The sequence below is a fragment of the Bos grunniens genome, chromosome 6 (assembly GCF_055505025.1).
Source record: "Bos grunniens cultivar Pamir isolate PY7600 chromosome 6, Bosgru_T2T1.0, whole genome shotgun sequence".
Lineage (NCBI taxonomy): Eukaryota > Metazoa > Chordata > Mammalia > Artiodactyla > Bovidae > Bos > Bos grunniens.
The window spans coordinates 36860932-36885935 of NC_141170.1; the positions used below are offsets into that span (position 1 = coordinate 36860932).

Sequence of the window (25004 nt, forward strand, 5' to 3'; positions counted from 1 at the left end):
GCTCATCAGTCTATAAAAAGAAATAATGATTTTATGCTGAGGATAGTGATTAAATGATTAATTTATGGATGTTTACACAGCATTTAAGACATTTTTCCAGCTATTAAATCATTATGGAGTCTAGCATTTTGCTTTTGTGAGAAGTCGTCTGAATTCAAATGATACTTTTTTGCATGTAAATTAATAGTCAAGTTAAAAGATGAAGTTTTAAGGAAAACTAAATACTACAATTAGTTGGAATTTATGGGATGGGCCTTGTAGAATTCGACAAATAGTACTGAGATTGACAAAAAATTGCAAAGTTGTGGGAATTATCACAGTCAAAACATACAAACACACATGAAGTGGGAAAATTGAGGGTGGGAAAAGTAATTTACAAAAAGGTAAAGGAAAATTGTGTGTGAGAAGGGCAAATGACAGGAAAAAATTTGAATACATAAATTATATAAAGAACTTTAACAGTTGAATTGCAAAGTGGATAAAATCATGGATAATACAAACCATGCTTTATTAAGCTCAAACTTAGAAAAAATAAATTCCATGGAGCTCCTTAAGTTTTCTAGTGATTTGGAAAAATTGATGTATAAAAATTTTTTTTACAGAAAATGCATTTAGATTATTTACATGACAATACTTCTATTGTTCATTCCTATTGTATTATCATTTATTTTGTCTTACTGGTTTAGGTCATCAAAAATATAACTGCTAGATAGATGGATAAGTAGATGGAGAGTGATATGTTAACATCGTATGAAAATTAAATATCCCATTGAAAACAGTTATGTTAAATGTTTCACTATCAGCTCACAAAAGAGTGTGCATTTATCATATTCCTCTATAAACTTATTTTTTAGGGTTTTACTTTAAAATAATTTTGCACTGGGCATACTTTATCAAGAACACTCTTTTAATATCATGACACTCTTTTAATATATACAAATGTATATTTTATCCCCAGAAACAAAAAGCTCATCCCAACTAAAAAACCAAAAGTATTCATACTTTAATAAGCCAAGGTACAGAATCCTAATTCTGAACTAAAATAGATCAAATTTTAATTGTTTTGAATTAGTCTTAGACTCTGACTTTTTCATCAGAGGGCTAGATTAACATGATATGAGTTACAAAGTGTAACAAACATTTTGGAGGGAATGTCCCAACCTGTCCCAGACTATCAGAAATATCACTAAGAAAGGTGATTCCTTTATGTTGAAAGGTTTTATTTCTTGATTCTTCCAAAGGTATCCAGGGGCATGATAATTCCATTTCATCAGGTACTTTCAGTTTGATGCAGTTTACAAACTTGTGCAGAATGATGTCTTACAGGCTGTGGCAATGCCCGGGGTTGAAACTAAATTATGCCATAGAGTTGGAAATTTAAGAGAATGCTGATGGTAAAAGCACACAAGTGTTTCTGAGAAGAGGGAGACAAACATTTTTTGTTGATCTCTGTTTACTGAGATGTTGAAAAAGAAGTTCATTGTCACTTGCTCGATCATTACTATGATAATTCTGAGGGTCTTTTTTGACTTTCTTCTGTGGAGAGAGCTTACTGGCTATCTTTGTAATCAGTTCAGTTCAGTTCAGATGCTCAGTCCTGTCCGACTCTTTGCGACCCCTTGAACTGCAGCACGCCAGGCCTCCCTGTCCATCACCAACTCCCGGAGTTCACTCAAACTCACGTCCATCAAGTCAGTGATGCGATCAAACCATCTCATCCTCTGTCGTCGCCTTCTCCTCCTGCCAGCATCACAGTCTTTCCAATGAGTCAAATCTTTGCATGAGGTGGCCAAAGTACTGGAGTTTCAGCTTTAGCATCATTCCTTCCAAAGAACACCCAGGATTGATCTCCTTTAGGATGGACTGGTTGGATCTCCTTGCAGTCCAAGGGACTCTCAAGAGTCTTCTCCAACACAAGCATCAATTCCTCGGCACTCAGCTTTCTTCACAGTCAAACTCTCAAGTCCATACATGACTACTGGAAAAACTGTAGCCTTGTCTAGACGGACCTTTGTTGGCAAAGTAATGTCTCAGCTTTTGAATATGCTATCTAGGTTGGTCATAACTTTGCTTCCAAGGAGTAAGTGTCTTTTAATTTCATGGCTGCAATCACCATCTGCCGTCATTTTGGATCCACAAAAAATGAAGTCTGACACTGTTTCCACTGTTTCCTCATCTATTTCCCATGAAGTGATGGGACCAGATGCCATGATCTTAGTTTTCTGAATGTTGAGCTTTAAGCCAAGTTTTGCATTCTCCTCTTTCACTTTCATCAGGAGCTTTTTAGTTCCTCTTCACTTTCTGCCATAAGGGTGGTGTCATTTGCATACCTGAGGTTATTGATATTTCTCCCGGCAATCTTGATTCCAGCTTGTGCTTCTTCCAGCCCAGCATTTCTCATGATGTGCTCCACATATAAGTTAAATAATCAGTGTGACAATATACAGCCTTGACATACTCCTTTTCCTATTTGGAACCAGTCTGTTGTTCCATGTCCAGTTCTAACTGTTGCTTCCTGACCTGCATATAGGTTTCTCAAGAGGTAGGTCAGGTGTTCTGGTATGCCCCTCTCTTTCAGAATTTTCCACAGTTTATTGATCCACACAGTCAAAGGCTTTGGCATAGTCAATAAAGGAGAAATAGATGTTTTTCTGGAACTCTCTTGCTTTTTCCATGATCCAGTGGATGTTGGCAATTTGATCTCTGGTTCCTCTGCCTTTTGTAAAACCAGCTTGAATATCTGGAAGTTCACGGTTCACGTATTGCTGAAGCCTGGCTTGGAGAATTTTGAACATTACTTTACTAGCGTGTGAGATGAGTTCAGTTGTTTGTCTTCTATATAGACTAAACGAGGTAATTTACATTTGCATGTAGGTAATACTAATTTTTTACTCTAATGTATTTTGAACGGTGGCATTAACTGCTGTATTCCCCACAGATCCACTAGGTGTGTGTGTTTACTCTTTTGGTAGGAGGAAGAATAAAAAGAGGAAGCTCTATGATTTAGTTTAGTTTGGTCATTACTGTAGTTTCACAGGTTTTATTGCATGGGGCTCAGAGACAAGGAGATTTTTTTATAGTTGAAGAGGAAATCTTCCAAGTATACACTTATGACTGGTGAAATAAAGAATTGAATGGAGGCATCAATGTGTCAGTTGTAATGTGGGCTCAGGACAAAATCTCATTCATCACATTACCATCATAGCCTCCACTCAGATCATGGTTTCTTAGGGGTATTTTGGGTCCACAGAGATTAGTGTTAGCTCTATAATCTGTTAAATGTATATTCTATATCCTAGTTTCTAAATCTAAATTTAGATCTTGAAATCTAAAATTTACAATCCGGGCGGTAACCCCCAGCCCTGCACCCCCCCCCAACTTATCTAGAAATGGCCAGAGATTTCTCTCAGATAAGCTGAAAAGGAAATGTACAATATTAATATATGTTACTTGCACAGTCCTCCATATGGACAGTCAATTTTCTCTTCATTTAATAGGGTAAATGAAGTTACTCAGGTCTGGGTGTTGGTGAGACACCATGACTAACTAGGTCACTAAATTTTCATTTGTATTTCTTAGACCTTGATATCATTAGTGGTATAGATAAGAGGGTCCATTATTTCAGTCGCTTAGTGCCTTGGTGCTAGACTTTTTACCATTCACATTTTCACCTATTATGAAATCCATGTCCACTTTCTTTTTAGTGGTAAAATGCTACTACTTGGTCTCTGCCATATCTGATCCCTAAGAAATTAAGAAATCATTTCACTGCATCTTCAACCTCTGTGTTCTCAAGAAAAGATAAATTTTAGAGATTTTGGTTATAAAAGTGGCACTGTTCTCATCAATTTATTTCTTATAATTATGGTGAAGAACATGTCTTCTGAGTCCTTTCTGAAGTTGTAATTAGTGGATAGTTTCATAAGTCTTGGCAAATAAATCAATTTCAGTGTTCCTATTTTAGTTGGTCATTTAATTCCTTCTTCATTAAAACAAGGAATTCCTAGTATCTGAACTATAAAAACATAGTTCACCTTTCAAATCCAGATCATGGTCAACTAATTGAACAAGCATTTAGCATTTGTGCTAGCTAGCTACCTAGAGAAGCACATTGGATCTCTAATCATGTATATATACCAGCTTGAATTAAATTGTTTCTCACTCTTCTGTAAGGAACATATAAAATCCATTTTCACACACATATTCCATATGCTTCTGCGGATTTAAGTTATAGAGTTTTGTGAGACATATTCAGGAAGTTTTTTTGTCCGCAGCATTGACTGCATAATTGGCTCCCAAGAGGATGTTGGGATCTTGAGTTCAGATGGAGTAAATAAGTTTGAGCAAGAAGACAAATACTTCCTTCTATCACTTAATGATTTTAGATAAGGTATTGAAGACATCAAGGAGTAGCTTCCTCAGCCAGGTGTGGAAGAACTTAATGGTACCAAGAGAGACTCAGTAAGTTTTGGAAGCTGAGAATATTTTCAATCATATATTTTCTCCCCCATATCCACATTCCAGTGCTCAGGATTTCATGTTTTCCAATCAGTGGCTTCATTTTCTCATAAGGTAAGGCAATAAATCCATAATTTTAGCAGTTCAGGAATTCTGTGGTCTAAGACTTGGTTTTTGATGCACAGTTCTGTCATCCTAAGAGGACATGAGATATTTACAGCATGAAGACTCTGATCATCTCAATATGAATTGAACAGAGAAATTTAAACTTTGAGACACTAATTTTATTTCTTTAAATTCTGCAGTGCAACCAGACTCATCCTGTCCCACCTATATTTCTTATTTTTCTCATGCTTTTATAGTACTGAGTGAAACTGAAAGTCGCTCAGTCGCATCCAACTCTTTGCAACCCTATAGACTATAGCTCACAAGGCTCCTCTATCCATGGAATTCTCCAGGCAAAATACTGGCGTGGATTGCCGTAACCTTCTCTAGGGGATTTTTCTGACCCAGGGATGATCCCAGGTCTTCCTTGTTACAGGCAGATTCTTTACCTACTGAGCCACGATGGGCAAGAGTACTAAAGCAGATGAAATTTGGTCACCAAAAACATCTTCAAGAATCCCTTTATTTGCAGTGACCAGAGGTGGTAAGATATAGCCACTATATGTCTGCTGTTGTTAGATTAAAACTAGCAACATCCTTTAAAAACTACATAGGTTCTTGCTACACTGAAATTTAACCAGTCGAGGAAACCAGAATTGAAAGAGACACATGTACTCCAGTGTTCATCGCAGCACTGTTTATAATAGCCAGGACATGGAAACAACCTAGATGTCCATCAGCAGATGAATGGATAAGAAAGCTGTGGTACATATACACAATGGAATATTACTCAGCCACTAAAAAGAATACATTTGAATCAGTTCTAATGAGGTGGATGAAACTGGAGCCTATTATACAGAGTGAAGTAAGCCAGAAAGAAAAACACCAATACAGTATACTAATGCATATATATGGAATTTAGAAAGATGGTAACAATAACCCTGTATGGGAGACAGCAAAAGAGACATAGATATATAGAACAGTTTTTTGGACTCCGTGGGAGAGGGAGGGGGGGATGATTTGGGAGAATGGCATTGAAACATGTATAATATCATATAAGAAACGAATCTCCAGTCCAGGTTCGATGCAGGATACAGGATGCTTGGGGCTGATGCACTGGGATGACTCAGAGGGATGGTCAAGGGAGGGAGGTGGGAGGGGGGTTCAGGATTGGGATCACATGTACACCCGTGGCAGATTCATGTTGATGTACGGCAAAACCAATACAATATTGTAAAGTAATTTGCCTCTAATTAAAATAAATAAATTTAATTAAAAAATAAATTTAAAAAATTTTAAAAGAGAGAGAATAAGAAAGATTTTATATAAAAAAGTAAAAAAAAAAAAAAAAAAAAAAAGGAAATTTAACCAGTGGAATCACAGGTCCAAACTCCCATTCTTTTAAAAGACTTTTGCCTGCAACACTTCTCTTTTGGGAACATTTTTTAGATTTTAATGTCAGTTTTCTTAGTTGTAAACAAAATTTACTCTAAGTGGTTTAAACAAAAGAGGCCTGTAATAAAGGGTATTAAGTGGCTTATACAATCATTGAGAAAAATAGATTCAAAGATAAGGGCTAAGTTTCAGGAGAAGTGCCCAGTACTCTACCACAGATCTGGCTTGATGAAGCAAAACATGGCCACTGCAGCTGTCAAGCAATAAATGGCAGGCACTTAACCTTATTGCAATTGCTGCTGCCATTAGTAGCATTACTACTTCAGAATCTCAACCTTGAAACTGCTGAAAAATCTTCAGATTTGCCACCATATTCAAACTATGATATCCATGAATTTGTTCAATTTGAATGAAAATTTCTGCCTGTAATTGTTAATTGGGTTACCTCCGTTATTCTGAAGAAATATGTTTTTTCAAATAATTAAGATTTGTCCATCCTATCTTTCTCTCTCTCTTCCTTCTTCCATTCCTGCCTCCTGCTCTTTCTTCTTTCCCCCTCCATCCTTCCTTTCTTCACTCTTTCCTTCCTTTGTTCTTTCTTTCTTTCGTTCTGTATTTCCTTTTTACTTCAGATTATGAGAGTTAACGATATCTCTTAACTCAAACATGGCACATTACCATGTTTGAACTATGCAAGGTCCTCTTGTGGTTTATATATTGATATTTTTTATGTACTGCTTTTATCCCAAATCCATTTGCCATTTTCCTAAACAGTACCCTTTACATGGATTGCTTATTTCTCTGCATAAGTATTCTTATTAAAAATTTATTTAGCATTGGATGCATAGGTTTTTTAATTTCACGTAATAGTTATATTAAATATCTCATTCTGACAACTAATTTTTTTCACCATAATCAAAATGTTTTCTAGATCCACTTAATGTTTTTGCCATCCAGCGAGCTTTCATACATCCGCTGCACTTTACATACCAGTTCACCCAGGGACAGAGACCCAGATCCTCTGACTACCCAATTTGTGAGCATTCTTTATCCAATTTAAAGCCTTAATGTAGTGATTTTCATTCAGTTAATATCTATAAAACAGAGTAATGCTTAGTACATAATAAGATATTGATAAATGTTACTATAATAGTTTATAAGAAACTTTTCAACAGTGTGAGTTCTTGGAAAAGTTTCTCAGGTAGTGCTAGTGGTAAAGAACCCACCTGTCAAAACAGAAGACTTAAAAGACGTGGGTTCGATCCCTGGGTCAAGAAGATCCCCTGAAGGAGGGCATGGCAGCCCACTCCAGTGTTCTTACCTGGAGGATCCCATGGACAGAAAAGCTTGGTGGGCTACAGTCTATAGGGTCACAAAGAGTCAGACATGACTGAAGTGACTTAACATGTACACATAGAAAGAATACTGTGAGATAAATAAGGCTTCTCCAGGTGGCTCAGTAGTAAAGAATCCATCTGCCAATGCAGGAGAAGCAGGAGACGCAAATTCTCTCTCTGGGTTGGAAGATCCCCTGGAGAAGGAAATGACAACCTACTCAAGTATTCTTACCTGGAAAATCCCATGGACAGTGGAGCCTGGAAGGCTGCAGTTGATGGGGTCACAAAGAGTTGGACACAATTTAGCGACTGAATACATGCATGAGATAAATACGTTTTAGACTTTATGAGTATTATATAGACAAACTCATTGGTGAAGTAAAATGAGAAGAGAAAAATACTTTAAAGTGAAAAATAGCATAGAATCAGTGATGCCTCAGGTAACAACAACAACAACAAAAAAAACCTACTTCAAGCTTATAGGAATAGTGAATTATGATAATTAGAATCATATAATTAGATAATTATATAATTAGAGTCATCATCAATGATGATTCTATCATCAATGATTTCTTAAAATACTGTTTTACATTAGCATTGAAAATTTTCAAATTCAGTAAAATATCCAGAACAATTAACATAAGGAAATAAGCAGAGAAACAGCATCAAAGTAAGAGCAATACTTTGTATATAGGAAAGAGTCACATAATTTCTGTTCTTATCAAAATGTATTTGGACAAGACAAAATTTTTAGCTACATTATTTCTATTTAAAGATGAATATTGATTTGTCAGTTCTTGAAGTTTCTAAGGAAGACTATCTAGAGACAAAAAAATTGTTTTCTGTAATTACATATCATGAATATCTCTTCACTGGTGTCATACTGATCTTCTGTGACCAGGTTAGTGTACTCATTATGGCTACTAACAAAAATCCTTTAATTTTACCAACTGCAACTGCCCATTCCCATTGAAACTTGGCTTAAGTGAGGCATGCATTCTGAGCTTTTCCTGTGCTTATTTCTGCTTGGAAAACACAGTTCAAAGATGAGACACTAATGTAATGAATTTGTCCATATTTCATCTCTGGTTTATTTAATAAGGATTAGCAGATGGGGTGGAATATTTTTAGAAATCATCAAAATACTTTTTTGGTTCACTGGCAAGAATCTTTCTAGAGACTCCTCTGGTTTCTAAAAAGGCATGTCAGGGACTTCTGTTCCCTCTCTTTCTCTCTTTTATCTATTGTGGTAACAATGACAAAGATGATGATCGATGATGGCTAGCATGTTTCAGCACTTACAGTGTGCATATTGCTATGCGAAGAACTCTATTTGCTTTTTCTTATTTAATCCTAGCAATATCTTCATGACATAATATTATTATTATTCCCATTTTTAGGATGAAGAAACTGAAGTTTAAAGATGTGAAGTGGTTTGCCCAAGGTCACAAATCTAGTAAGTGAGGGAATAGGAATCTAAACCAGGAAATTCTTACTCTAGAACTAGTGTGCTTGAATCACTAGTCAGTATTGTTATTTCCTCTGCTTGAAGCCTGTTTCTTATTATACGTCATTGTCCTAGATAGCTCAGTCTTCAGATCTGCTTAAATCACTGTTTCCTTAAGAAAAGTTTTCCCTGCTCTACAGCTTGGGCTTTGCTCTCTAATGTAACCTGGAGTACAGGCAATATAAGTATTTGCTTTCTTACATGTTTTTCTGGAGTCTTCCCCTGGGAATCATAATAGTGCCTAGAACCTGTGTTTCTTAAGATATTTCTTAGAATAATAAGTTGAATTATTATTTTAATTAATGTTATAATTTCAGTTATTGGTGTGATGTGTAATATGTTTAAAACCTTTTTTGGAATTCTTCAAATGCCAAAACTTTTGCTTTCTTATTTATGTTGGGTGCATCTCCCATCTCTTTTAAATTAAGGATCCAGACACAGAGTCCTAATTGTAATTCATAGGTTTAGGTGTTCCAAAACTCTGAAATAAGACATTATTATTTAAAGTCTACTGCCCAGCTGACTTTCCTACTTAATCTCTCTTTCTTTAGACACTCTATAATCTTGACAGAAAGATTCACTGTGAATGGCTGAGCTCATTCCAGAGAGAAATTTTGTATAATAAATACTATGCTGGTTAAGAGCAATGCATGGTGTTTTCAATCTATAGTGTATTTATGGACTCATGGACTGCACAGCCTGTATTTTTGATTCAGTGTATCCAAGGGAGGGTCCAAGAACATGCATTTTTTAAAACACACATACACACACACACACACACACACATCCTGCTGCCGGGTGTTTGGCCCACATTTGAGAAAAATTACGCTTACAGGAGGTTGATATTTGTTTCATGTTCCTCCTCTATAGTGAGATGGTAACACCTTTTAATCTGAATTCCTTGATGTCGCTTTTCTGTAAAGCTCTTTAGAAAATACCTGCTGACACTCTGTATATACACCAGCAATGATTTTGTTCATACTATTCTCTTTCTTACTAATGTAGGTACTCTATTCTGCTTACTACTCACTTGGAAGCTTTTAAACTAGCTTTGTGTAATTCTTATTGTAAACTCACTCCCTATTTAGCAGAATAGTGCTCAAAAATCCATTTCCAGTGTGAACTATCAAGTATTCTCATGGTTCAGTACAGAGTTGTAGCAACTCAGCATTTGAAATGTTCACTCATTCATCTCATTGGCATGTATGCTAAGAACTTATTTGCATAAAGATGGATATTATAAATTGATATGGATAACATATCAGTTTGTTTAAAACCTCACTCTGAAGTGCTCTCCTGCTTCCTTGTGAACAAAGTTCTGAAAGCATTCCCAGTGACCTGATGTACCATAAGCGTGAAGACACAGATGTGAAATCATGTTTAAATCAAGCATATGCATGAGTCCTTTATTAGGTTCTAAATGAAGTTTACTTAGAATACTAAAACTTTTTTTTGCACAGCGTGCTGAAATGACTTGTTCATGTGATTTTTCTGAAATTGACTGTCATTCATTCAAACATTATTTATTCAACACCTCCTGCATTAATTATACTCTATTGAGCATTCTGAAAGATATAAAAGCAGTTTAAAAAGTCCATCCTACTCCAACCCTAGAAATGCATTTTTCCTCAGAAGAAGTAAAGAATTGAAGAATAAAGTCTAATAAAATAAAACAGAAGAGAATTAATGATAACTTGGCTATTAAGCTCAGCAGCAATAGAATCAAATATGAGTTGACTTATTGACTTCACATTTTTTCTTTATATTTTGCTTCCTTTATCTCATATACATATCTATAGAGGCATTTATTCAAATCCACTTAGGATATACAGTTGCATTTATTTTAAAAAAATGATACACTATTTTTTAACTGCCCTTATATCTATTTTAATAGACATGCCTAGTTTGGTGAACATAATACCAGCATAATCAATCTTTGCTGATAATGACCTAGTATTGAATGATACAGTAACACAAAATGAACTGAGAAAAAAATATCTTAAAGATTTTTGACTATTGGGAGTATTTTAATTTATTCTGTTACATCTAATTTTATTAATATTTGACAGTCCACTTAACGCTTTATTGGAATTCAGTCAGAGCAAATTACTGATTTTGTAGCTGGGCACAAAGACACCAATATCTTCTTTGTCAAAACAAGCATCAAGCTTGAGGAATTTATTTGAAGATATGAAATGTTTTCCATTAAAATTACTTCGAGTGCTGGCTTTTTGATCTCACTTTTTACAAATTTCTTCCATTAGTAAGAAAAGAGAGGCGAGTTTGTTGAATTTTCAAGCCTGAAAGGCCTGAGGATGTGACCTGTACTGCAAACCGATGCTTAAACTACAACTCAAGCAATGATTTCCCTTAGGCTTGTGGTATGAACCAAAAACAAATACAGTCTTATTACAACCACCGTGTCTCTCTGCTTTTATTACATCTATGTATTTTAGGTATATGAATTTAGAGGATGTCTTTCTATTTTTTAAACAATCATTATTTTTCCCTAATGAAGTAGTAAATGACATTTAAAGGTGACAAAATTTATTATTTTATAAATTACTAAAGTTTCAGGCTATAACTTCTGTCATCAGCCATCTGCTCATATTAATAAGACCTCACTTGTTATTACTTACGCTCAATTAACCCTTTATATGCTGAGATATAGAAAGACATAGTTGTCTTTCAGAAGAGTCCTTTGTAGACAGTAAATCAGTAGTGTTTTAAAGTTATTATTGGTGGTAATGGACATGATGGTAGTAGTTTAGTGGTTTACAGTATTCCCCCTTACTTGCGGAGAATGCATTCCACAACCCCCAGTAGATGTCTAAAACCTTGGATAGTATGGAGCCCTGTACAGATATACTGTGTTTTTCCTATATGTACATGTCTATGATAAAATTTAATTTATAAATTTGGCACAGTAGAGATTAATGGCAATAACTCTTAATAATAGAACAGTTATAACAATATACTGTAATAAGAGTTATATCAATATAAACTCTCTCTTTCCTAAAATATCTTATTGTACTGTACAAATCTTTTGGTTTTTGTGATGATATGAGATGATAAAAAAAAATCAGAGAAGGCAATGGCACCCCACTCCAGTACTCTTGCCTGGAAAATCCCATGGACCGAGGAGCCTGGTAGGCTGTAGTCCATGGGGTCGCTGGGAGTCGGACACGACTGAGTGACTTCACTTTCACTTTTCACTTTCATGCACTGGAGAAGGAAATGGCAACCCACTCCAGTGTAGTTGCCTGGAGAATCCCAGGGACGGGGGAGCCTGGTGGGCTGCCGTCTATGGGGTTGCACAGAGTCGGACAGGACTAAAGTGACTTAGCAGTAGCAGAGATGATAAAATGCCTTTTGGACTAGATAAAATGAATGACCTAGGCATTGTCATGTGGCATTAGGCTTCTATTAACCTTCTGATGATCTAGCCGAAGGAAGATCATCTGCCTTAAGTAGTCCTGGATGATTTAGCCTTAAAGACGTGGATTTCTGGATGTCAAGAGCAGAGGATGTCAATGATTGGAGACCCTAGGTGGGATGGAGCAGGTTGGTGCAAGATTTTATTAATATCACACTACTCAGAACAGTGGGAAATTGAAATTTATGAAATGTTAACTTCTGGAATTTTCCATTTAATATCTTTGAACTGATGTTGACTAGGGGTGCCTGAAACCATGAAAAGTGAAAATGTAGAAAAGGTTGTAGGGTAGATACTACTCTATTTTTGTTTTGGCTAACTTTACACCATTAAATTTTATGTATAAGGATAAGGGGCTTCCCTGGAGTGAGGATAAAGGATTCAAAGAGTAAATGAACAATTTTAAACATTTTCCAGTAAGATGTTAATATTGTACTTTTCCTGCAAGCTCAGTCATGTCCAATTGGTACACTTAGAGGGAGCTAAACAGTCAATTTTAAATGGGATTTAAGTCTATTTTTCCATGGATTTGGACTAGAAATATTAGTGACTTGCCTCCTGAAACTATGAAATCACTGCTGCTAAGTCGCTTCAGTTGTGTCCGACTCTGTGCGACCCCAGAGACGGCAGCCCACCAGGCTCCCCCGTCCTTGGGATTCTCCTGGCAAGAGTATTGGAGTGGGTTGCCATTGCCTTCTCCTATGAAATCACACACTTACATAATTGGTAGGTATCATGTAGTTTATATTTTTTCCTCTACTTTCTAAAGCACTATCATTATTTCTATTCCTACCATTACTTTACTTTTACAGAAAAAAAAATCTAACACTGTATGTCACTGTGCTGCTTTTGGTGAAGATGGTATTCACAAGCTTCGTTATTACAAGATAGCAAAGAAAATAAATGTTCTATTATGCATTTAGAAAATCCCTTGCAGGCTTCTTTAGTTACCTCCACATGAGATGAGGTTATTCAGCTCAACACTGTATGAACTTTGAAAAGAACTAACCATACTGTCTTGCAAAAAAAAAACCAAACTATTATTTTGTTAGAGAGTCACATCAATGATGCAGCTAGACTCTAGTGTAACAACAGTCTACTCTCCCTTAATTTTATTGTTTTTGTCTTAGTAATATCAAGTCTTTTTTCATATTTAATCAGAATTTATTTTAAATTCTTTTTTTATTTTAAATTCTTAACTGAATATTCCTTAAACTTACTTTAAATATACTGACAATAATGGTAATGATGATTATAGCAAAAACACTTATCACTAGGTGCCAAGTTCTAGTTTTATAGAGATATGTTAACTAAATTTTCTAGCAAAATATCTAAAATATTTTTGGTGAAATTGAAGATAGAGACAGGGTTTGCCTTTTATCCCTGAATCTGGTCCTCTTTACCAAAGAGCTATTAAATAGCCTTTACATTCTTCATATTCATTCAGTCCTGACCTTTTGTATTGAAAAACTCAAGGTATTTCAGATTTTCTCTAATCCAACCATGGCTTTGGTGTTTTAAATATCCTATACAAGAGTTTAGTTATCCTATATATGAAATACATCATATGTGTATTTTTTCTTACATAATATTTTCTAAAATACAAACAACCAAAGGTATCACCCAGTATCTTATTTACTTCTCACACCAGCTCATTGAACTATGTAACTTGTATCCCTATTTTACAGATTGTTTTCCTATTTTAACAGATTATGGATTTAAACTCATAGTTGTTTGACTCTACAGCAAGAAAAAGGCTTCAAATAACATAAATTCAACTAGAATGCACTTAAGCAATGCAGGGAACATATTTTATCATTGAAAAGCACAAGTTTTAGAAACTATTTTATCATGGATCTCGCTCTCTTCTTGGTCTGTTTTGACTCAAGATGGAATTATTTCATGGTAGCAAAATGGCTGAAGCAATTCCAGACATTAGTTGTGTATAACACACCATACAAGAAGGAAAGAAATTTCTCTTCCTCAATTTATCAGCTAAAAGTCCTAGCATTCAAGTGCAAAGGACAGAATGAGAGAGAGATACCACAGAATCCATCACTGTGATGGGGGTTGGGAATAGACAATGCTGGCTCATTCCCCATGGGCTCCCCTAAGGATGTCCTGAGGGTCCTTATCACGAACCCAGATGTAGAGTCATTCCCATCAAAACTCTAAGAAAACTGTAGCATAGATGTAGCATAGGGTAGATAGATGGATTTGAGGAATAAAACTCAGTTTTTTTTATATACACCTGTGAAAGTGAAGTCGCTCAGTGGTGTCCAACTCTTTGCGACCCCGTGGACTTTGGCCTACCAGGCTTCTCCATCCATGGGATTCTCCAGGCAAGAATACTGGAGTGGGTTACCATTTTCTTCTCCAGATACACCTATATGAACCCATAATTCAGTTATTTCCTACCCATTCCATTGCTAACACTTTGATCCAAAACACTGTTATTTTAAATGATTATGATAGTCTCCTCATGAATGTCTTTGCTTACCCTTGGACTTGCCGAGTTTATTTTCTGCAAAAAGCCACAGGTATCTCTTTAAAGTACATCAAATGATACCAGTTCCCAGCTCAGAATTTTCTCATGATTCCTTGTATCTTTCTCAGAGGAAATGACACAGACCTGAAGGATCTATAGGATCTTTCTTTGCCTATAGGGTCTTTCTTTGGCTGACCTCATCTCCCTGTACTTTCTCATTTACTCACTTTACCAGGTATGCTTGCCTCCTTGTTAATCATTGAAATTTCCATGTGTGTTTACACCTCAGGACTTTTCTTCTTCCTGTTACTTCTACTAGAACCATCACTGTCTCCCAGAGTTTGCTCAAACTCATGTCCATTGAGTTAGTGATGCTATCTAACCATCTTATCCTCTGTTGTCCCCTCCTTTTGCCTTCAGTCTTTCTCAGCATCAGGGTCTTTACCAGTGAGTAGGCTCTTTGCATCAGGTGGCCAACATATTGAAGCTTGAGCATCAGTCCTTCCAATGAATATTCAGGACTGATTTCCTTTAGGTTTGACTGATTTGATCTCCATGCAGTCCAAGGACTCTCAAGAGTCTTTACCAGCACCATGTTCAAAAGCATCAATTCTTCAGAACTCAGCCTTCCTTATGGTCCAACTCTCACATCATATATGACTACTGGAAAAACCATAACTTTGACTATATGTACCTTTGCGGGCAAAGTGATGTCTCAGCTTTTTAATATGCTGTCTAGGTTTGTCATAGCTTTTCTTCCAAGGCATAATAAATGCCTTTTGCATAAATATCTCTTCAGAAATGTTTTCTGACATCCTATTTATAAATGCATGTTTATGCTAGTGCATATGCACTGCACTCACACATGTCCTTCATCTTGACCTTTCTTATCCCACTTACCAGTTTTATTTATTTTTTGCACACAACATAGCTCTTTCTAACACTATGTAATTGACTTTGTGTATCTTTTTTGTTTTACCCTGAGAATGTAAGTTCTATCAAGTGCAGGAATATTACTACTGTTTCTTGCCAAGAAATGCACCTGCATGTAGAAAGAATTTGATAATTATTTGTTGAAAGAATGAGTGAATGAACAAATGACTGAAAATCTTTTTACAAATAGGTATTGTCTTAGAATACCTGCTTGGACTTAGAATAGGTATTCTAATAGAATACCTATTTGTACCTATTGGACTTCCCTTGTAGCTCAGTCAGTAAAGAGTCTACCTGCAATGCAGGAGACCCGGGTTCAGTTCCTGAGTCAGGAAGATTCTCTGGAGAAGGAAATGGCAACCCACTTCACTTTTCTTGCCTGGAGAATCCCATGAACAGAGGAGCCTTCCAGGCTACACTCTATGGGGTCACAAGAGTCGGACACAATTGAGCTACTAAGCACAGTGTCTTAGAAAATTCCAGACTTTGCTCTTTATACAGCAAAACAGTTACATCTTTCTAATTCTCAAACTTGCATTAAAAGATGTCATTTGATTTGCTGATAGCATGGGATACCACGTAGGAGACACCCCCTAGATCCGTTACCTTTACTTTGTTTGGGTAGCTCCTACTCAATATTTATTTCTCAGCTAAGATGACTCCTTTCAAGAAGCTGTCTTTAAGTCAACAAATCTGAGATAGGTGTTTCACTTCAGTGTTCTGAAACCTTCACACTCTCATGCAAATATGCTTTCATTTCCTTTCTTATTTCTTTACCTCTCTCTGCTATATGCTCCTTGTTATTGTTGTTTAGTTGCTGAGTCATGTCCAACTCTTTACGACCCCATGGACTGTACCCTGCCAGGCTTCTCTGTCCATGGGATTTCCCAGGAAAGAATACTGGAGTGGGTTGCCATTTCCTTTTCCATGGGATCTTCCCTGACCTAGGGATCGATCCACTTCAGTTCAGTTCAGTTCAGTCGCTCAGTTGTGTCCGACTCTTTGCTACCCCATGAACTGCAGCACGCCAGGCCTCCCTGTCCATCACCAACTCCCGGAGTTCACCCAAACTCATGTCCATTGAGTTGGTGTTGACATCTAGCCACTCATCCTCTGTCGTCCATTTTTCCTCCTTCCCCCAATCCCTCCCAGCATCAGAGTCTTCCAGTGAGTCAACTCTTCTCATGAGGTGGCCAAAGTATTGGAGTTTCAGCTTTAGCATCAGTCCTTCCAAAGAACACCCAGGGCTGATCTTCTTTAGGATGGACTTGTTGGATCTCCTTGCAGTCCAAGGGACTCTCAAGAGTCTTCTCCAGCACCACAGTTCAAAAGCATCAATTCTTCGGTGCTCAGCTTTCTTCACAGTCCACCTTTCATATCCATACATGACCACTGGAAAAACCATAGCCTTGACTAGACAGGCTTTTGTTGGCAAAGTAATAGCTCTGCTTTTCAATATGCTATCTAGGTTGGTCATAACTTTCCCTCCAAGGAGTAAGCGTCTTTTAATTTCATGGCTGCAACCACCATCTGCAGTGATTTTGGAGCCCCCCAAAATAAAGTCTGACACTGTTTCCACTGTTTCCCCATCTATTTCCCATGATCCACCTGGGAACCCCATAAGCTCCTTGAGGGCACTGATTATGTATGTTTATCTATGACTGAAGTCTCACTGACTAGTATAGTTCTAACATACAACAGGTACTCATAAATGATTAAATAATGAAATTAATTGAAGTGTTATTAATTTTCAAAAATCAGGTTATTTTTGTAAGTAATATTATTAATAGAGAACTGATCTCCTCTCAGTACTAATACCAATTCATCCTGACTCTTCAGGAGCCCCAGAACAATTTTTCTTTCCAGATGAAATTACCCTAATTTTGCCAGCATTCGTATTTGGTCATAATCTATGTTTTAAATAATACTGCCTGTTTTTTTCTTAAAATAATGAAAATACTTCTTCAAGTATACATTAATCCACTTGAGAATTTAATTATTTCATAAGTTGTTACGTCAAAATAATTATTAGGTAAAACTATCACAGCTTTTGGTTTTTCAGTTCTTGTATGATTGTAAATTGTTATTTATTTAGATTAAGTTAATAGAATGTCTTAAAAGTTCCTGGTTGTCCTTTGTGTTGCCTTATCAGTTCCTGGAGGCAAATTTCACATATCTTCTCTATTTTCTTCTTCTTCTTTTTTTTTTTTTTTCTTTTTTAATTTCTAGGCATGCTAGTCATTTTAAATTGGTTCTGAATAGAAGAAGAGTTGTAGAAAAGAATCTATATGTGGAAAGACAGATGATTTTTGAAAATTATTTAAAATGAACAAAATAGAATCCCAACCAATGCACATTTGCAAAACTCCTACACTGTACATTTATAATAAGTTATTACTTTATTTAGTATATGCCTGGATTTTCTTTCTTATTTTTCATGATACTCTGAAACTACGATTTTTTTGGTTTTCTTAGAATAGGTTAAAGGCAGTGTGGGGTCTCTAAGTAAATTCCCATTTCATATTGTTATTATCTTAATGGATATGGGGTTTTTAGATGAAGGAAAACAAATAGAATAATGAATAATTTGCTTAACCTTAATTGCTGAGAAAAATTTATAGATTTTTTAAAATTTTATTTTATTTTTAAACTTTACAATATTGTATTAGTTTTGCAAATATCGAAATGAATCCGCCACAGGTATACCTGTGTTCCCCATCCTGAACCCTCCTCCCTCCTCCCTCCCCATACCCTCCCTCTGGGTCATCCCAGTGCACCAGCCCCAAGCATCCAGTATCATGCATCGAACCTGGACTGGCGTCTCGTTTCATACATGAAATTAAGAAGCATTTTTCATTATTTGCTAAATCATCTTTGATGTTAACATTTTAAGAGTTGTGACCATTGCCTTTTATCCCTTCTTAGGATCTCTGTACATATCAGCAACAATATTAATACCAAAAATATTCCTGCCCCTGCCAAGAGAAATGTGTTTGTTTAAAATTAAAAACTAAATAAAAGAAAAATCCTACAAAGACTTGTATATGATTTATATTGTAGGTGACTTTTTGACAACATCTGACAGGATTTATATGTAACTGAATGGATTTATTTTAAATGAGGACAGTAAAAAGTGAAATAATTGTCAAAGGCTACTTAATACTTGGAAGATTTTATGCTGCGATGTGGATGTCTGAAATCCCTATTCAGTGCTCTTCACACTTAACCTTGTGGATTCTTTGATGTTCTTTCTTTTTAGTAGTGCAAACACTGGTATAAAGAGCTTCCTATTACTTCAAAGATTCTTTATGAATAGCAGTGATATTTCTTATAACTTTTGTTATGAGAAACTCATGACTGTGACATATTAAGAAGGAAAATCCAGTTTAAAAGAATTTTCTTCACTGGTATCACTGAAACTATGAATTCCATGCCTAACATAAGATTATAAGAGATAGATTTCACAAAGTTTTGTCTTGTGAATGTCATTACTAAATGCCCAAGGGAAGAGTATTCTGTCCTGAATGGTCTTCCAAATAAAAAGCTGCCTGGGATATAGAATCCGTGAGATTCTCAACACATCCGTGAGAACACACATTGCAAGTGGCGGAGAGACTTTATCCTCTTTAAACCAAAAAAAAAACAAAAACAAAAAACAAAAACAAAAAACTGTTACTTTTAAACAATTTTAACAATTAATTAAACAAAATTTTAAAATTTTATTTTAAACAATACTGTTTAGTTTCAATGCAAATATAAATTATATGCCTATGTTTGCATTCATAATATAACTTCTTTGTCAGGTACTAGATTAAACATTAGTAACAGCTTCAGCAATAAAAATACAAACTGATATCTCTGTGTACTATACACTGTTCTCCTGGGAAATATTAAAAAATATTTACTTAAAAGTGATGGCTACTAAGTACAGTTTTATATTCTCAAGATTGCATTAATTATCATAAATTTTTTAGAGGCCCGGCTAAAGAGTTTGTTTCCTTCTGTCTATATGAAGACATAGAGTTTCTGTTTAAGCTTCCAGGTCCTGGAATAAAAATAATAGCTATAATAGAATATAAAAACACTTAAATCTCCTTCCATTAAGAGATGAAAGCTCTTTTTCCAACTGTTCAATCTGGGTGGGCTTATGATGGTCCTTGAGTAATAGAATATGAGAGAAGTGAGGTATAAATTCTTTAGCCCAGACCTCTAAAGACTGGTACCTCCATGCCCCACCTCTTGAAACCCTGAGATCATACTTTGCTGAGGAAGCCTGCTCTAGCCTTTAGGAAGATGAGAGCGCCTTGAGAGTTTGGGCTCCGCCCTTCCAATAAGAAACCCTAGACTTGAGAACGAGGATGTCTGGGACAAGCCTAGTGTCCAGACATTCTATGAGATGAATGCAGCCATGTGACTAAATCCAGACAAGACCTGCAGAAGTATCACTCAGCCAATGCCTAGACTTGTGGAAATAGTAAATCATTGTTGACCTAAGTTAACTAATTTGGGGGCTTTTTCCTTACAGAAACTGGAAATTAATAAAATAGCCAGCATCTGTGGTATACTTCAAAATGCCTTGAAATGCTCTGAATACATAATGAATGTCACTTCATTATCACTTTCATCATTCCTCATTTACTGAGAAAATTTTTCACATAGAAAAATTGAATCCACTTACATAGAATTATGTGTGCTCAGTCACTTCAGTTGTGTTTGACTCTTTGTGACCTTGTAGACGGTAGCCCAACAGGCTCTTCTGTCCATGGAATTCTCCAGGTAAGAATATTGTAGTTGGTTGCTGTTTACTCCTCCAGGGAATCTTCCCCACCCAGGGATCAAACCCACCTCTTTTATGTCTCCTGCATTGGCATGTGGGTTCATCACCAGTGCCACCAGTAGAGAAATCAATTTAATCCAGGCAATTTTGTTTCAAGAGCATCATATTAACCACTATCATATTCATTCTCAAAAGATAATTCAGAAATCAACCTACGTGATTCATTAAAATACAAAACACCAAACTTCTCCAGTAGCCCTGTTTTATGTATGAATTGTACTGTTTATCTATTTGTCTATCAGTCTCTCTACCTGATACCTGGTTTCCCTGATAGTTCAGTTGGTAAAGAATCCGCCTGCAATATAGGAGGAAAGGAAAGTGAAGTTGCTCAGTCATGTCCGACTCTTTGCAACCCCATGGACTGTAGCCTACCAGGCTCCTCTGTCCATGGGATTTTCCAGGCAATAGTACTGGAGTGGATTACCAGGTTGGATTCCTGGGCTGGGAAGATCAGCTGGAGAAGGGATGCACTACCCACTCCAATATTCTTGGGCTTCCCTTGTGGCTCAGCTGGTAAAGAATTTGCCCACAATGCAGGAGACCTGGGTTCAATCCCTAGGTTGTGAAGATCCCCTCCAGGAAGGCTACCCAGTCTAGTATTCTGGCCTGGAGAATTCCATAGACTATCCATAGTGTCGCGAAGAATCCGACATGACTGAGCAACTTTCATTTTCACTTTTCTTTCTGTCTGCCTTTCTCTCCATCAACTTCACTGTGCACATGTCCATTCCTCCCATAATAGGCATGCTCTACTTGGTTAACTGCATAATTATTCAATATCAGTTACATTCTGTCACTTTATCTCTGTAAGTCTAGCCTGAGTTTCTTTTATTAAAATATATCTACTTGGCTTTTATCATATAGTTCCTCTACCTGACATTGATCTTGAAAAGTCATTATTTTAGCAGTTATTTAATATATTCCAGGCACAAGGCTAAATAATTTACATTCAGTAGTCATTTAATTCTCTAGCATCCTATGTGGAATCTTCATTTGAAGCCAAGAAAACTGAAGCCCATGGTGTTCAAGAGTTTTTCAGTACTATATTATTGATGAAACTCAGATTTGAATCATGTCTGGCTATCTCTAGTCACCTAAGTTCATATTTGGAAATAAAAACATAAAAATATGCATTTGAAATTTGTACGATATTAAAATTCTACATAGATAAATATAACTCTGTACCCATATATACTTAATTTTGCTAAACATATTTTATCACCAGAATCAATGTACATATCTGTAAATATGTTATTTTAAAAATTAAAACATGTTTATTTACTTTCAAGACATTAACATTACAACAAATAGTAAAACTGGAAAGGTCAAAAAAACATTATTTATGAATTTATCAGGCTGAAGTTCAAGGTAATTCTTTACAGAGGGTAGATTATTTTCAAATAGGATTTGGGTGGGGTTTTCTATTGACAACAGTAGTTCTCAATAAAAATTCCTTTTCTCTTTAGTTATCAAACAAGTAATTTATGTTGACTTGAATAGCTGAATATTTTAGAATCAGCAAATACATTCTTAGTTGATTCTTCTATTTCAAAATACTTAATTCCTTAGATTTTGTTTATAAAATTACGCAGTCCTCAATGTTGGTTCTAATAGAGTTAGTGTTCCTTTCATCCCCATTCTAATAAAGAATAGATTGAAAATGCTTAGGCACATAAATTTGGGGTTTTATTTTATTTTTCCTATGTTTGGAAAATTTGTAATTGTAAATAACCTTATGCTGTATATTTTCCTCTTATCCTGCATATAAGAAGTTACAAAAAGAGTTGCAGATAATCATGTCTTAGAAGTAAGCCATACAGGACTAATTAAGATCGATCACTGACTTGATTCCCTTATTACAAGCAAAAACTTCATCTCCAGTTAATCGTTCATACTTATATTGAGCAGTTGATGATATTTATAAGTTTATTTGTAAGTATATGAAAATACTTATAAATATAAGAAGTATGAAAATACCCAGAAAGTGGTGATTTTTCCATTATATATCACAATTGAGGAATATTTGGAAAGTAGTTTTCTATAAATTAAGGTTAGTTTTTTAATTGCTATTTTGTTTTTCCTTTGGTTTTCATTGTAGTGATGGAGTATGATAATTGGCAAGTATAAGATCACAAAATTTGAGTTGGAGCCCATTTGTAAGATACAATATTTCTCTTAATTTGTTTCTAGATCCAATCTGAATTAGGAATTAAAGTATTGAACATGATTATTATATTCCTAGGATATGCATGGTACATAGTTGGCCCCTATTTAATCTCCAACAACAAGAAACAAAATAATTCAGATTTCTGATTATGCTTATCACTCACCTTGATTGCTGGAATGAGAATGTAAAAATGTAACTGATTCCTAGTCTCTTGAAAAACCAGATGTGAAAATTCACATGCATTTCCATTGTATGGCTTACACACTTAAAATTAATGAAAGAGAAAGACTTTTTTGATATTTAAGAGAGTAAATTCATATTAATGAATATAGTAACTCACTTATTGATGGTGATATTAATCTAATATTCTAAGTGGAGCAAAATGCACATAAATAAATCTTATCAATGAATGGCTAATTAAGTGATTGAACAAATTCATGTATATATGATATTTACATTAACCACATTTCTATTAATACATTTAGTCTATAATAATTTTGATACCTACTATTAGAAAGACCTTATTCTAGGCAGTATTCAAAATAGAGAAATCATAATTACTGTCTTCAGTGAGTTGTTGTTGTTCAATCACTCAGCCATGTCCAACTCTTTGGGACCCCAGCATGGCAGGCCTCCCTGACTTTCACTACCTCCTGGAGTTTGCTTAAACTCATGTCCATTCAATCAGTGATACCATCCAGTCATCTCATCCTCTGTTGTCCCCTTGTCTTCCTGCCTTCAGTCTTTCCCAGCACCAAGATCTTTTGCAATGAGTTGGCTTTTCGCATCAGGTGGCCAAAGTATTGGAGCTTCAGCTTCAGAATCAGTCCTTCCAATGAATATTCAGGTTCTTCAGTGTGTATAGAGTATAAAATGAGTAATTATATACATATATTATATATATATACATACAAGTAACTATAAGATTAAAAGTAGGTCTGTTAAGGAGATTAGTAAATCATTGGGGACTTTCAGAAATAGTAATTATTTCCAGATAATAGGATAAAATATCTCCTTATTTCATGAAATACTGTTTGAATGAGGTCATGAAATGTAGGTAGAATTGGGACATACTGAGGCTGGAAAAACATGCTAGACTGTGGAGAAGCATATTGAGTAAAAGCAGAGAAGTATTGTAAAAGATGCATGTCAGGAACTTCAGGTGGTCCAGTTTGATTGTGCAATATTTAAAACAGTGGGATTATAAGTTTGGAAAGGTAAATTGGTGCATGATTTTGGAAAGCTTTGATACCAGAGTAAGAAGATTTAATTTTCTATGTATTGAAGAGCCATTAATATTTCTCCATATGAAATTAAATTCATTTCTTCAAATTTTTGAGATAAAATAATTGAAAATAAAAATTTTAAATATGAAAAGTTATTAGACGTTTATATAGTCATTTATCATGTTATCGGGACCTCCTTCAAGAAGATTTTTCTTAAGCAACCTTCCTTATAATGAATCTAAATAGCATACATTTGTATGTTACATTGGCATCTCACATAATCTAGGACCCTGATGCAATAGATATAGTGTTGGTCAAAGTATCTACATTTGTAATAATTATACCTACTAATTCTGATGTAGTAGGTGCTGAGCTATGCTTAGAAAACCACTCTTTTAGGCCATGAGACTTCTCGTTAAACAGAAAAACAATCCATTGTAGAAAAGCACATTGATTTGAAAATATGAGTTCTTGTGTCCTCTTCTGGGATATACATTTAGTAATGATTTTTAACAAATATTAGTTTACAGGGGCTTCCCTAGTTGCTCAGACAGTAAAACAATCAGCCTAGAATGTGGGAGACCTGGGTTCGATCCCTGGGTTGGGAAGGTTCCCTGGAGGAGGGCATGGAAACCCACTCCAGTATTCTTGCCTGGAGAATCCCCATGGACAGAGAAGCATGACAAGCTACAATCTCTGGGGTTGCACAGAGTCAGACATGACTGAGCAACTATGCACACATTAGTTTACATATAGAATATATTCTAAAATCAAAGAGAAATCGATTTTAGCAGAGGAAGAAATGGAGGGTAATGTTATTATTTATGTAATATATAAATTATAAAGTTCTTACTGTGTTTTCATAAATTCAACTATTCGGTTCTTATGATGACCCTATATATAGGCATAATGTTTTCTTCATTTAACAGATGAGGACACTGAGTTTAGAGAACTGGTTAAAGTTCTTGTTAAAGAGAACCTAGGTCAAATGTTAAATCCAGTATACAAGCCAGGCAGGCTGATACCATACTCCATTCCATTAACCAAAGCAAGATGCAGTTTCTCCAGTGTGGTCCTCCCTCTTCCATTCTTACAGGAGAAATAAATATGGTATG

At 35.5% G+C, this 25004-nt stretch overlaps 1 protein-coding gene across 13 annotated transcripts in view; it reads left to right on the forward strand.

The window, feature by feature from the left end:
- Positions 1 to 25004, forward strand: part of EPHA5 (EPH receptor A5) — a 405634-nt gene that overhangs the window by 209938 nt on the left and 170692 nt on the right. The window contains exon 6 of one of the 13 annotated variants that reach the window (XM_086407639.1): positions 1573 to 2160. The exons of the other annotated variants lie outside the window; for them this stretch is intronic. Within the exon in view, the coding sequence (XP_086263765.1) occupies positions 1573 to 1784 (212 nt within the window). The 3' untranslated portion in view covers positions 1785 to 2160. Of the gene's footprint in view, positions 1 to 1572; positions 2161 to 25004 lie in introns of those variants that run through there. 13 annotated transcript variants of the gene reach the window in all.